The 15,515-nt window shown below is 39.0% G+C and overlaps 1 protein-coding gene across 2 annotated transcripts in view; it reads left to right on the top strand.

Annotated features, from left to right (window-relative positions):
• Positions 1–683: 683 nt before the first annotated feature.
• Positions 684–15,515, top strand: part of SLC30A6 (solute carrier family 30 member 6) — a 31,347-nt gene continuing 16,515 nt past the window's right edge. Inside the window, exons 1-8 of one of the 2 annotated variants that reach the window (XM_059660192.1) lie at positions 684–799; positions 5,226–5,312; positions 6,725–6,809; positions 7,890–7,932; positions 8,964–9,029; positions 13,706–13,786; positions 14,493–14,528; positions 15,234–15,328. In XM_059660192.1, coding sequence (XP_059516175.1) covers positions 797–799; positions 5,226–5,312; positions 6,725–6,809; positions 7,890–7,932; positions 8,964–9,029; positions 13,706–13,786; positions 14,493–14,528; positions 15,234–15,328 — 496 coding nt within the window. In that variant the 5' untranslated portion in view covers positions 684–796. Of the gene's footprint in view, positions 800–5,225; positions 5,313–6,724; positions 6,810–7,889; positions 7,933–8,963; positions 9,030–13,705; positions 13,787–14,492; positions 14,529–15,233; positions 15,329–15,515 lie in introns of those variants that run through there. The other variant, XM_059660193.1, reaches the window with a different exon arrangement.

The raw sequence follows: 15,515 nt of genomic DNA, 5'->3' as shown, positions 1-15,515 counted from the left end.
CTGAAGAATCCGGGCTTCGATTCTGATCAAGAGTATATACCTCGGTTGCATGCTCAATCCCCAACTCCAGTCGGGGCACGTAGGGGAGGCAACCAAAAGATGTGTCTCTCACACAGCTATGTTTCCCTCTCTCTGTCTCTCCCCCTTCCTTCCACTCTCTCTAAACATCAATGGAAAAATAGCCTCAGGTGAGGATTAACAACAAAACATAAGGTTATCATTTTAAAAAAGAAAAAGTACACCTCCACAAAATATTAATTAGAAAGGGAAAGATATTTTTAGTGGAAAAATATAGCAGATGTCACCTTAATCTAATGGTGAAAATTATCAATGGGCCACATTTCAATAATGGGTTCAATGAGAAAAATGCAGGATCACCTCTGTAGCATTCCCGTCCAAGATGTATAACCTGAATTTACGCAGGAGCACGCTAAAAATAACTGCCGGGTAATTTCCCAAAGCGGCACTGTCATGAAAGGCAAGTAAAACCTTTCCATACTGAAGGGATTAAACAGAATGACAGCTGCATGCCACCCGTGGTTGAGACCTAGTTGTTTCGGATCTTAACCCTCCACCCCACTCCTTGAAAGGCTAGGAGTCGCTCTAGCCGGCTCCTCCGTCTCTATGGAACGCGAGGGCGGCGAAGAAGAGGGGGTGTGGGAACCGGAAGCCTGGGCACGCACTACCGTCCCCGCCTCGCTAGCAGCCAATCGGCCTCTGATGCTCCACCCCTTCCGCTCTAGGGAAACACCAGCTCCCAGAGCGTCTTCCGGCGGGAGCGGGGCCGCTCCTTACCATGGTGAGTTGGCCGCAGGGAGGAGGGTTTCTGTAGGTGTTTCCTCTTACTCTCTCGTCCTGCAGCCGCCGGGAGTGCCGCAGCTGCCCGGAGGAGGGGTGGTCGGAGTTGTGCTCGGGACCCGGGGAGAGGCGGCTGGCGCCCGAAAGATTTGCCCCGGAGCTCTGATTCCTCCGCGCTCCCTCACCTTGTTCCTTTGCCCCCGGTGGCCCCGGGCGGCTCCAGGCCGAGCTTTCAGCTCCTAGCTGTTGATGGCTTCCTCCTGCCCAGATTTCCTTCGTATACAAATAAGTCTTTGCGGACGCCAGCGCCGGCAGCACCGACTAAAGATCCGAAAGCAAGTGCACAGCAGAAACGACCGTAACAGTGATGTTTACCGCAGGGACGCTAGCAATGGCATAAGCAGAGGGTGATGAGTAGCGTATCGAGGCGATACCCACTCTGCAACCTGCCTTTATTGGGTGCCAGGTGGCCTGATTCGGCAGCAGCTGTCGGCAGGCCAGTGAGTGGAGAAAGTCGAGGTGGTAGAGCATCGAATGGCAGCCAGCTTTTTCTGTGATTGTAAACCCCAGAACACCTTGTGGCTTGGGGGATGTGTTATATCTAAATCTTATTAGGTGCATTTGCCGTTCCGTGCTTGTAGAAATCAAGTATGTAGTACTCTGAATCTTATCTCAAGATAAGCCGTTGATTGTGATTTCAGCGTCAAAAGAAGGACAACGTATTTTATTTAAAAAGTTATTGGACCCCTTATGGGTAGCCTACAGGTGAGAAGAGGACCACATGTCTGTGCCTAAGCCATTGTCACTCTTAATTAATTTTTTTTCCTTGAATGAGTATGGTTGGGAAAATGTTCACATCCGCTATCTTTTGGAAATTTCCTGTAATCCCTCCTTACACACAGAAGGTGGATAAATAGTCCTAGCTGGTTTGGCTCAGTGGACAGAGCGTCAGCCTGCAGACTGAAGGGTCCCAGGTTCGATTCCAGTCAAGGGCACATGCCCGGGTTGCAAGCTCGATCCCCAGTGGTGGGCATGCAGGAGGCAGCCGATCATGATTCTCTCTCATCATTGATGTTTCTATCTTTCCCTCTCCCTTGCTCTCTGAAATCAATAAAAGTATATTTTTTTTAAAAAGTGGGTAAACGTTTACCTTTTGGCTGACCAAATAGCCTCCAGTTGCACTCTCTTCAAAACATTCACCACTGTGCAGCCAGAGTTAAATTTATAAGATTTGACTATGCCACTCCTTTGCTTAAAGTTCTTCAGTTTTTTTTTATAGCCCTCAAGATAAAGTACTGTTTAGCATGATCTGCAAAGCCATCTGTTGTGAAGCGTCTTACTGTTAAACAGCTTCCATTTACTCATTCATACATCTATATTCCAGCCGCAGTGAGCTGCTTGCAGACCTGCTGTAGAATTAGGCCTTTGCACCCAGTTTGTACTTGCTATTCTACCTGCCAGAATCATTCATCTCCTATCCCCCATCCTTATCGGTATAACCCTTACACGTTAGTTAGTCTCTTTCATGAGCCTTTCTGCCATGGGTCAAGATTCTTGTAGGTGCCTCCTTTATGCTTCCATGATAATGTGGGGCTTTATACCAATAATATCTATAGCCCTTACCAGGCTATGGTAAAATTGGGTTTTTACTTGTCTTTCTTACTTTCCAGACTGTAAGTTCTTTAAGAGCGGGACCAATGGATACACTCCTATTACCACAGCTTTGTACAGTGCCTGGTCCTGTTTTATAAAACGGTGAATAAATAACTGGCACTAAATTTTTATGATTGAAACAGTAATACAGGGAAATAGAGCATTTAAGGTTTATTTTTAAAGTTTTTGGGAAGAAATCTTAGTCCCCCATTATGTATTATTAAAGACATGCTATGTATGCATAAAGCACAGTGCTATGTTAGAAAATGTAAAGGAAATATAACTTGTCATTAATGAAGTTACTAAAAAATTAACTTACATTGCAAGATGACGAGATGAAGGCTATCCCATGGTTAAGTTCGAAGTAAGCATAAAAAAGACACTGTAGTTTAGAATAATCTAGAAAGGCTTCATGTAGGAAGTGAAACATAGCAATTGAGCAATCCTGCCTTACTCTAATACTCTGAATCTACTATACGTTACTCTCACTTGATCAGGAAACAGGCCAAGAAGCTTGCTAAGTGTTAGAGGTTGGGCTAGACAAGTCTTGCCTTTTCACTTGAAAGTGGTATAATCATCATGCATGAGGTACAACTGTCGAGTTAGAGTTGTGGATTCCTATTTGGAGCAAGAGATAAAACTGAAAAGAAACAGGCTAAATAACTGAAAGCTTTAATTTCCACATTTTAAAATTTGAAGTTTATCCTAATAGCAATGGAGAGCCAATATAATTTGGGAGTGACCTGAATGTTAGGACTTTTATTTTCAGTACCAGATTGGCGTTAGAAATGGCCCCCTGTGTTTTATTCACTTTCATTGTCTTAAAACTTAAATAATTGAAGGTGGGCTGAAGTTAGAAGATACCCAGTGATAACAGTAGTAAGCAGAATTCTCTTTGGAACCAAAATATCCCACACATAATTCTTTAAGAACAGAGTATACTCATTAACATTTATTACCATTCCAAAGGAAAATAGTATATTTTCAACTGAATTGGCTTAGCACTTTAGGGTTATATACTTAAAGTACTTTTTAATTTATTATTTTATTATGGAAAACTTCAAACATACATAAAGTAGAGAAAATATAATGAGTTTTAACCTGATACCAAGTTCCACTGCTTTCCATGGAGCTTCAGTGTTTGAGTCAAATTGGACAACTTTAGTAAGCTAGAAATGTAGTATATTGTTAAGGTGAATACGTTACTCTCTAAGGTGAATACGTTACTCTCACTTGATCAGGAAACAGGCCAAGAAGCTTGCTAAGTGTTACAGGGCTGTTGGAGTTTGGGCTAGACAAGTCTTGCCTTTTCACTTGAAAGTGGTATAATCATCATGCATGAGGTACAACTGTCGAGTTAGAGTTGTGGATTACTATTTGGAGCAAGAGATAAAACTGAAAAGAAACAGGCTAAATAACTGAAAGCTTTTTACCATCTAGAAAAGTATTTTGTTAAACCCAAATGTGGCACTTAGCAATAAAATTATGTATGACAATTGAAAATTATGAAGGATTTTTTTCTCCCTAGAGACAATTGCTTTTGATTTTTTCACCCACAGTTTATCTTTCCAGGGTTTTTGTTTGTATTTAGTGTATTGTCTTCCAATGTGAAAGTTATAGTAAAACTGATTTTTTTCCTTCCCAGCTTCTTGGTTTTATGTCCTATTAAGAAAAGTCTTCAGCTGGTTTTGCTCAGTGGGTAGAGAGTCGGCCTGTGGACTGAAGGGTCCCGGGTTCGATTCCATTAGAGGTTCGATGCCCAGGTTGCAGGATCAATCCCCAGTGGGGGGTGTGCAGGAGGCAGCCGATTGATGATTTTCTCTCATCATTAATTTCTCTCCCTCTCCCTTCCTCTCTGAAATAAATAAATAAATAAATAAATAAATAAATAAATAAAAAGAAAAGTCTTCTCCAACTCCAAGATTGTAAAATTATACATTAGTACTTTCTTCAAATACTCTATAGTTTTGTATTTTAATTTTAAAACAATAAAAAAATTTAAATCTAAATAAAATTTTAAAAAGCAAAAAAAATAAAAATAAATTAGAGTAAGGGGTATAGTAGGGATCCAGATTTACCTTTTCCTAAACACCATTTATTGGTTAACTCATATTTTCTCCCATGATGTTGGGATGCCAGAATCATAAGCTAATTTTCCATGTGTGCTTGAACTCTCCTTTATGCTAAGGATTTCCCACATGGTTTCCTGTTCCTGATCTTGAATAGTTAACCCACCACTCAGTTTCTTCTCCGCTTGATAACCCTACTGCCAGGCCCTTTCTCTGCTAGCCCCAAACCGTGTGCTAGCAGGAGCCACGGACGTCAGGTACTTGGAATGCCTAAGAGCCTCAGAGGCTTCACTACAGTAAGTTTTACCAACCCTTTCATATATAAAGTTTCATATATAAAGTTTTATATATCAATTAGGTAAATTGAAATATTTTCTTTCCAATAGAGCCATTTAGCAAACTTTTTGCTTTTCTGGTTCATAATTGCCTTATCCAATGAAGTATGGTCTGAAGCTAAAAGGTCTGGCTTTGAATTTCTCATCAGCCATTGACTATCATTGTGCCCTTGGAAAACTTACTAAAAATTTTTTTCCACCTCCTGGAATTATTGTGGGAGTTAAATAGATAAATATATGTCAGGTGTCTAGAATAAGTGGCACGTATTGAGCATTCAATAAATGTTAGTTGTTATTACTATATTACATCACAGAACTATGAAGAATAGGTCCTTAAATACTGATTTGTGTATTTTTGTTTGTTTTAAAGGGGACAATTCATCTCTTTCGAAAACCACAAAGATCTTTTTTTGGAAAATTATTACAGGAATTTGGACTTGTAGCAGCTGACAGAAGGGTAAGTTATTTTTTATTCCTTAACCTAATTTTAATATTTGCACAAACATGACATTGAAAAAAAAGGTAATTTTTAAGGCAAATAGAAATCTCTTAATCCCACCACAACCCGGGCATATGCCCTGACTGGGAATCGAACCATGATCTCCTGTTTCATAGGTCAACATTCAACCACTGAGCCCGCCAGCTGGGCATATCTGCTTAATTTTAATATCTCCAAATAACTGCCTTCTCACTAATTTACAACTCTACTTTCAAATAATCATACGTCTCCTTTCCTTGTAGGGAGTGGAGTAGGACAAAAATGAAAAACACTTCACTTGATCTTTTCTTTTTTTATTTTTAGAATGCCCTTCTTCCTCTAATTAATTCCTAGCTATTTTCAAGGTATATATCAGGTCCTCTCTCTTCTATGAACTTCCAAACTGTGATAATCTTTCCCCCTTATGTGGTCCTACTGCATATAACTTATTGGGAAATAACTAAGTACTGCCCTTTGGGGAGGGGTGGGTAACTTTATTTTGATATAATTTCAAAGTTACAAAATTAGTATAAGAAATTCCCTTATGCCCTGTACTCAGATTCACAATTGCTTACATTTTTGCTCCATTTGCTTTATCACTGTCTTTATGTACATTTTTTATGGAAACAAAATGATACTTGAGTTTATGTGTCAGAATTTATGTATGTATGTATGTTTATATTTATGAATTTACTAGAGGTCCAGTGCACAAAATTCGTACACAGGTATGGTCCCTAGGCCTGGCCAGCCATCAGGGCTGATGGGGAACTTCCAGCTGCCAGCCAGGGCCTTCCTTCATTCCACACCGCCCCCTGGTAGTCAGTGCATATCATAGCGAGCTGTCAAACTCCCTGTCAGTCAAACTCCTGAGGGGACAATTTGCACATTAGCCTTTTATTATATAGGATTTTATTTTTGTTAATTTTCACCCGAAGATATTTTTTCCATTGGTTCTTATAGAGAGGGGGGAGAGACAGAGAGAGAGAAACATCGATGTGAGAGAGACACATCGATTGGCTATCTCCTGCACTCACCCTGACTGGGGTCAGGGATCGAGCCTGCAACCGAGGTACATGCCCTTGACCGAAATCGAACCTGGCACCCTTTAGTCCACAGTCCTACGTTCTATCCACTGAGTCAAACTGGCTAGGGTTCAGAATTTATTTTTTTCATGAGTAATTCCCCTTTTGGAATTATTCTTTTACATTTATATGCTATAATATATACAACTTGGTTAATGATAATTTTGATAAATTTAGAAGATGTGACACTCTGACATTTGAAGTTGCACTTATTCCTTTGAATATTAAAAGTTTGAACTATAGCAACTTGAACAGATTTGATGAAATTTATCAGCAGTATGCAAATAAGAATGGTTTTCTTTTTCACAGTCCTGGAAGATATTGCTGTTTGGTGCAATAAACTTAACATGTACTGGCTTCCTGCTTATGTGGTGCAGTTCCACTAATAGTATAGGTATGTCACCAATCTTACTTTTATTGTGTTAATCATTAGTTTTCACTTTTGTTCTTTTATTTATTTATTTATTTTTATTGAGAGAGAGAGAGAGAGAGAGAGAGAAACGTCAACCATGAGAGAGAATCATTGATCAGCTGCCTCCTACACACATACCTGCCCTCCCTCAGTGGGGATCAAGCCTGCGACCCAGCCCCTAACCAGGAATCGAATCGTGACCTGATTCATAGATTGACGCTCAACCACTGAGCAACACTGACTGGGCCACTTTTATTATTCTGATTTTTAAAATTGATTTATGAGAGAGAGAAAGGGAAATAGAGAGAGACAGAAACATCAATTTATTGTTCCACTTATATGTTCCCTGATCAGGGATAGAACCCACAACCTTGGCATGTCAGGATGATGCTGTAACTAATTGAGCTGCCCAGCCAGGGCTTATGATTCTGATTTTTAGTAAAGGTACAGTTTCCTTTACCTAGAATATATTATTCTGAAATATAACTAAAAAAATTTAAATGGGAAAAATCTATATGAAAATTGCCTTGAAAACTATTGTTTTGCTCAATTGTTAGGCATTACCTTTTGGAATGAGCTATATTTTTTTAAATACTTTAAATCTATTTGAAAAATTAAGATTCCTTCTTATTGTGATATATTAGTACTTTGGTCTATGCAGTTTATACGTAGAATTTTGAGACTTACTGGATTTTTTTTGAAAGAAGAAACATGTAATTTTTTACTGTGTCTTGGCCTCTTCCATTTTTGTGTGCCATGCTTTGTCGTCCCGCTCCTCGAAGAGTGTGTTTTAATATGTTAGAGCCAGGGCTTCGGACGACAGAAGGCAAAGAGACGGGCTCCAGGTCTTCTGCGCACGTACGGCTTATTTCGAGTTTAGGTTCTAAAAGAGCTCTTGTACTGACTCTGACTACATATATTACTCAAATTTACTAAAGAAATGGCAAATTAGTGAGCTAATGAATGACTCAAATTTCTATGGTGCAGGGAGGTAATGAACAATTTTTGTGATTTGCTATATTTCTTAACCATGGATTCAGTAACATTTTAATTGTTTTGCAGCTTTAACTGCCTATACTTACCTGACCATTTTTGATCTATTTAGGTAAGTTTTTAAAAATCTACTAATATTTTGAAGCTAATAAATAATTTGTCACACTGTTTTCTTTGTTTAAAGAAAAGTAATCTATGAAATAAGTAAAATTATCAATATAGAACATATATACAAACAATAAATTAGCATAAATACTGGAAGAAAATATCCCATTTACATAGCAACAGAAAAGATAATATCCTGGCATTAGATCAGGTGCTTCAGGGCCTACCTGTGGGTGAGTCAGCTGTGGCTAGGGAACAGGGTCACATAAGAACATATTAGGTCCCACTGTAACTGTATATGGAAAAACAAATAAGGGGCATTAGTAGCTAAGAAGTGAGTAATTATGAGCTCGAGAGACAATCTATTGGCTCCCTGCTCCATGGGGCTTTTTATATTTCCATATAAGTGTTGCAAAGTACTTTTATATCTTTAAGATCCATGCCATACAACTATGTCATAAGGGTGTCTTTACATTAATCACATAATTAAGTCCACTTGATTGGTCTAAAACCATCTGAATTGAATTACCTGAAATTTACATGTAGTAGGTTGTTTTAAAGTGAATCTCCACTACACTTAGAAAATGATCATTTTGTCCCATACAGAATGTTGTCAAGGTGTTGTTAATATTTAGCTTACATTTTATCAAAGATTAAATAAAGTTTATAAAAGTTAAGATTTATTGTATATGCCTAGAATGAAATATATTACTATTATTATTACTGTGTCATTTTTTGCATGCTCAGTTATGGAAACTATTTAGAGAGGATAAGTTAATGAGCAGAGAAGGTATGGATTTAGGTTCTGTTTAACCAGCTTGATGATGTATCATCCTCTTTCAGTTTCTCCACATGTTAAAACTGCCATGTATTAGGATGCTCATTGTGAGTAGATTATAGCTTATTAAATAAGTTAATTTAGTCTGTATAGATAGTGATAACTTTCAGTAATTTAGTAATTCTGAAAACTTAATTTCTTCCTGCATATTCTCTTCTAGTTGTAGATCTAACAATAAATTTATTTTTTTTTTTACTTAGTTTAATGACATGTTTAATAAGTTACTGGGTAATGATGAGGAAACCCAGCCCTGTCTATTCATTTGGGTAAGTTCAAATTATTTTATTTTCTGCTAACTTACTGCTATTAAAATAATAGTTATATCTATAATAATAAAAGCTCTATAATAATAAAAGTGTAATATGCTAATTCGACCCGACAGCCGAACAGCAGAACGACTGTCCAGACAACCTTCCGGACGAAGCTGGGGCTGCGGTGGCTGTGAGGGTGGAGGCAGCCGGGGCTGGGAGAGCTAAGCGCCTTGCACTAATTTTGTGCATCTGGCCTCTAGTTAGGCAATAAAGAGCTAGCTACACTAGTTCTAGAAAACAAATGCTGCCTGCATAGTGGAATAATCGAATAGTGAAAGTAGATAGAAAAAGGTCTTGCAAGTGGATTCTAGATAAGAAACATGAATATTTAAATTTGTCATATTAAAATGTTCACATTATGTTATTTTCTATTTTATAAAACAAATACAGAATTTTCAAATAAAGTTCTTTAGTTTTGGGGAATCTCATTTTATTTTATTTACTAAATATATTATTATTGATTTCAGAGAGGAAGGGAGAGAGGGATAGAAACATCAATGATGAGAGAGAATCATTGATTGGCTGCCTCCTGCATGCTCGACTGGGAATCGAGCCTGCAACCTGGGCATGTGCCTTGACCAGGAATAGAACCATGACCTCCTGGTTCATAGGTTGATGCTCAACCACTGAGTCATGCAGGCCGGGCTGGGGCATCTCATTTTAGTTATAGAAAGTACAGAGGAGCCCTAGCTGGTTTGGCTCAGTGGATAGAGTGTCAGCCTGTGGACTGAAGGGTCCTATGTTCTATTGCAGTCAAGGGCACATGCCTGGACTCAATCCCCAGGAGGGGGCGTGTAGAAGGCAGCCAGTCAATGATTCTCTCTCATCATTGATGTTTCTCTCTCTCTCTCTCCCTCTCCCTTTCTCTCTGAAATCAATAAAAATTTAAAAATTTAAAAAAATTTAGGAGAGTACAGAGGATTTTCATGTAAGTGTGTCTTCTAGATGTTAAAGTAAATGTGATATATTTTAACATAAATGCAGTGGTAAAGATGGATTTTTTTAAAAAATTTTATTGATTTTTATTTTTAGAGAGAGGAAGGGAGAGGGATAGAGAGTTGGAAACATCGATGAGAGAGAAACATCGATCAGCTGCCTCTTGCATACCTCCTACTGGGGATGTGCCCGCAATCAAGGTACATGCCCTTGACCGGAATCAAACCTGTAACCCTTGAGTCCGCAGGCCGATGCTCTATCCACTGAGCCAAACCAGTCAGAGCTAAAGATGGATTTTTATATTAAGACTGGATTTTTTTATAGCAATGGACTAAAGAATTTGAGTTTTCTGTTTCTATAGTTTTAGAAAATACTGAAAGTTGAAAGATAGTCTTTTATATTAGAGGTTTTAAAAAATATCTTAGCCCTAACCGGTTTGGCTCAGTGGATAGAGTGTTGGCCTGCGGACTGAAGGGTCCCAGGTTCAATTCCGGTCAAGGGCATGTACCTTGGTTGTGGGCACATCCCCAGTAGGAGGTGTGCAGGAGGCAGCTGATTGATGTTTCTCTCTCATCGATGTTTCCAACTCTCTATCCCTCTCCCTTCCTCTCTATAAAAAAAAAATCAATAAAATGTATTTTTTTTAAATAAATAAAAAATATCTATTAGAGCCCAGCTGGTGTAGCTCAGTGGTTGAGCATAGACCTATGAACTAGGAGGTCACAGTTCAATTCCCAGTTGGGGCACATGCCCGGGTTGTGGGCTCGGTCCCCAGTGGGAGGCATGGAGAGACAACCGGTTGATGATTCTCTCTCATCATTGATGTTTCTATCTCTCTCCCTCTCCCTTCCTCTCTGAAATATATATCCATATATATATGAAAAATATGAGTTCCTTCAATTTAAGGAAACAACTTGAAAAAAGAATTTTACTTTGGTAAAGAAATTCTTGGACCAAACTTACTCTTCGTCTTCACCATATCATTCATTGGGATTATGTTCTTTTGAACAATATTAGGATTGTTTTTGTTTTGTTTTGTTTCTACTTAAACAGTGGGACAAAGTAAACGTAAGATGTTAATGCAAAATGAAGATATAAGTGTCACTGAAATTTGATAGAGTTGGATTATTATTATGATAATCAATTTTCAGGTATAGATATTTGTATTTGAAAATCTGTGACTCTGACCCAAGTCTTTTGGTGGTTAAGTGACAGAAATCCAACTCAAAACTAGTTTGGGAAGTAAATGGGGACTTTGATAATTTAGTAATTATGTGTATAAGCATAATAAGTGGTTAGAATGGAGAACCAAGATGGCGGCATAGGTTAACGCCGGAGTTTGCTGCTTTGAACAACTACTTCAAAAGTGAAACCAAAAAACGGAAGGGACATCACCCAGAACCACAGGAACGCTGGCTGAGTGGAAGTCCTACAACTAGGAGGAAAGAGAAACGCACACGGACACTCAGAGGAGGCGCAGTGCTGAAGTCAAATTCTGAGGTGCGGAGTGCGCGGAGCGGGCTGGCAGCGGAGGGCGCGGTTGTTGTTTTCAATCGGGAGGGAGTCGCAGACTCTGAGCACCAGATCCGGGCGAGTCTTTAGGGACCCAGACTCAAACGGGAGAAGCGGGACTGTCTGGCTTCGGTCAGAGCGAGTGCAGCTTTCTCTCAGAGCTTTGCAGCGGGTGCTGGGACTCAGAGAGGCAGAGCCCCTGGGGACAGGACTGAGAGCCGCCATAACTGCTCTCTCCGGCCCACCCTGTTGATCCTGTGCGACCTGCCCCGCCCAAGCCCTGCACAGAGGCATTTGCCGGATAGCCTCAGGCAAAGGCTAGATTAGCACCTCCCTAGAGGACAGAAGTTCTCTCACTGCTGACACAGCTGATTCTCATAGCCACTTGGCCTGGAGGTCAAACCCTCCCTGGAATTAGCTACAACAATCAAGATTTATCTATAAGACTGCGAACAAAGACCACTAGGGGGTGCACCAAGGAAGCATAACAAAATGCGGAGACAAAGAAACAGGACAAAATTGCCAATGGAAGAAATAGAGTTCAGAACCACACTTTTAAGGTCTCTCAAGAACTGTTTAGAAGCTGCCGATAAACTTAATGAGATCTACACGAAAACTAATAAGACCCTCGATCTTATATTGGGGAACCAACTAGAAATTAAGCACACACAGACTGAAATAACGAATATTATACAGACGCCCGACAGCAGACCAGAGGAGCGCAAGAATCAAGTCAATGATTTGAAATGCGAGGAAGCAAAAAACATCCAACCGGAAAAGCAAAATGAAAAAAGAATCCAAAAATGCGAGGATAGTGTAAGGAGCCTCTGGGACAGCTTCAAGCGTACCAACATCAGAATTATAGGGGTGCCAGAAGATGAGAGAGAGCAAGATATTGAAAACCTATTTGAAGAAATAATGACAGAAAACTTCCCCCACCTGGTGAAAGAAATGGACTTACAGGTCCAAGAAGCGCGGAGAACCCCAAACAAAAGGAATCCAAAGAGGACCACACCAAGACACATCATAATTAAAATGCCAAGAGCAAAAGATAAAGAGAGAATCCTAAAAACAGCAAGAGAAAGAAACTCAGTTACCTACAAGGGAATACCCATACGACTGTCAGCTGATTTCTCAACAGAAACTTTGCAGGCCAGAAGGGAGTGGCAAGAAATATTCAAAGTGATGAATACCAAGAACCTACAACCAAGATTACTTTATCCAGCAAAGCTATCATTCAGAATTGAAGGTCAGATAAAGAGCTTCACAGATAAGGAAAAGCTAAAGGAGTTCATCACCACCAAACCAGGATTATATGAAATGCTGAAAGGTATCCTTTAAGAAGAGGAAGAGGAAGAAAAAGGTAAAGATACAAATTATGAACAACAAATATGCTTCTATCAACAAGTGAATCTAAGAATCAAGTGAATAAATAATCTGATGAACAGAATGAACTGTTGATTATAATAGAATCAGGGACATAGAAAGGGAATGGACTGACTATTCTTGGGGGGGAAAGGGGTGTGGGAGATGCGGGAAGAGACTGGACAAAAATCGTGCACCTATGGATGAGGACAGTGGGTGGGGAGTGAGGGCGGAGGGTGGGGCGGGAACTGGGAGGAGGGGAGTTATGGGGGGGGGGGAAAGGAACAAATGTAATAATCTGAACAATAAAGATTTAATTAAAAAAAAAAAAAGTGGTTAAAATCATGAACTTTGGAGCCAGAGTGCCTGAGTTTGAAAACCTGACTCCTCCACTTGTTAGTTACCTGACTCTAAACAGTTACTTTTTCTCTTTGTGTTTCAAGTTTCTTATTTCTCTCTTTTTTTTTAAGTGGATAAAGTAACCCTCATAAGGTGAGGTAAAATGAGGTAATATGGTAAGCACTTTGACCTTATCTAATATGAGATGAATCAATTAAGTGTTAGCTGTTAATTAGATAATAGGTATTTCCAGAAAAATAATAGCCATAAGTGGGTCCTGGGAATATATGTTGTATAAATAGGCACTTTTTATCTGTATGTTTATTTTAGAAACTCCGTAGTCTGTTCTAACCATGGTTGGCTTATAGTAAGCACATATGTATATTGAATGAGTGAATACATGACTGTAAATGTATTCTAAAGGTACTGCTTTGTGAATTGAAAGAATTTTGCTGACCTAATGAACTTTCTGATTTCAGATTTGAAAGATTGGAAGTCCTGGCTGTGTTTGCCTCCACAGTCTTGGCACAGTTGGGAGCTCTCTTTATATTAAAGGAAAGGTACATTTGTGTATGATGTTACTGTCATTCTAAATGCAATCTGTGTTACCTTTGGGGACATAAAGAATCCAGTGAGAGACAGTCTGATCTATAGGGTATACAAATTAAGATGAATAGTGCTGGAGTTTTTTGTTTGTTTGTTTTAATATTTTATTGATTTTTTACAGAGAGGAAGGGAGAGGGATAGAGTTAGAAACATCCATGAGAGAGAAACATCAATCAGCTGCACACTCCCCACTGGAGATGTGCCCGCAACCAAGGTACATGCCCTTGACCAGAATCGAACCTGGGGCCCTTAAGTCCGCAGGCCGACGCTCTATCCACTGAGCCAAACCGGTTAGGGCTGTGCTGGAGTTTTGATAGTACAGTTTCTTCGTATTTTAGACTATTCTCCCTCCTTTTCGTCCTCTCTCATGACCTTTGAGGCTACTGAGTCCAGTTATAGGTAGGCTTGAATGAAAGAAAGGATTCAGTGAGATGTGCTGTAATGCTTAGTATTACAAACCCATTGGAACAGGTCTGGTAGAGAAAGATTGACATTACATATTGTGGATAATGAGTCTCCTTGCCTTATTATTGCTACTAATCAACAGTTGGTTATCATATTAAAGAATTTATGAATTTATTGGGTTAATAATTTGTTTAATAAAGCTTTTTAATTTTATCCTTTATAGGACTTATTTAATGCATTATTTCTTTCTTTTAGTGTAGAACGCTTTTTGGAGCAGCCCGAGATACACACGTAAGATTTTGCTTTTGACATAACATATAATTTACTATTACTAACTTAATTGGCATATTATTAAATAGCTGTTACTTTGGTCAATATTAGAGTTCAAAGAATGGCAGAATTCATTTCATTGGTATTTCACAAACAAAATCTCCAAATCCCAAGATTCCGTCTTTTCACCCTTACCGTTCCCAAGCCATTGTACTGCAGAGGAACGCCTCTCTACCATGGCTTCAGGTCCCTCATTATTTCCAGGCCCAGGGCAACACCCTAAGCCAGTCCCGTCTGGTCTTCTATAATTTGATTCTCAAAATCTTTTAGTAGCACCTGTAAAAATTGTTATTATTTTCCATATAGTTGCCAACTATATGGACTTCACCTATGTTGGGTCAGTTTAATTCAGGACAGTCTGACCTGTCCAGTGTACTATAAACCAAATACCATTAGCATTCATACAGATTTGTAACAGCAGTTACCTGTAAGAAGATAGTGTTAATGCTAAGAGTCTTTTTTTGTCCTGTGTAGGGTGGAGCAACGGTATATAGCACGTGGGTTATAGGGCTAGAAACCAAGTTCAGATTGTGGCTCTGCTAATATCAAACCATAGAAGCAGGCCACCCTGCCTTCCCATTTCTTTCTTAGTCTCTCTATGTGCTGAAATTACATATTGATATTACCAAGAAAAAAATAATGGTGAATGTTATTGTTCTTTTTTAGGGGAAGATTATTAGTTGGTACTTTTGTGGCGCTTTCATTCAACCTATTCACGATGCTTTCTATTCGGAATAAACCTTTTGCTTATGTCTCTGAAGGTACGATTGTTGTCATTAATAAAAAATGTAATTAATCTCATAAAAACAAGTCTTTTGTTTGTTTCATTAACTTACAAGTCAATGAGAAAATACATTCTGAAGAGAAGAGAGAATTACCGCAAATGCTTTCAAGTTTTCTTTAAGCAGAGAATTATAAAACAAAATCTAATTAGTTCAAGCTTTATTA

The sequence above is a fragment of the Myotis daubentonii genome, chromosome 12 (assembly GCF_963259705.1).
Source record: "Myotis daubentonii chromosome 12, mMyoDau2.1, whole genome shotgun sequence".
Classification (NCBI taxonomy): Eukaryota; Metazoa; Chordata; class Mammalia; order Chiroptera; family Vespertilionidae; genus Myotis; species Myotis daubentonii.
The sequence above is the reverse complement of the archived record's forward strand: the minus strand, read 5'-3'. Positions and strand labels throughout refer to the sequence as shown.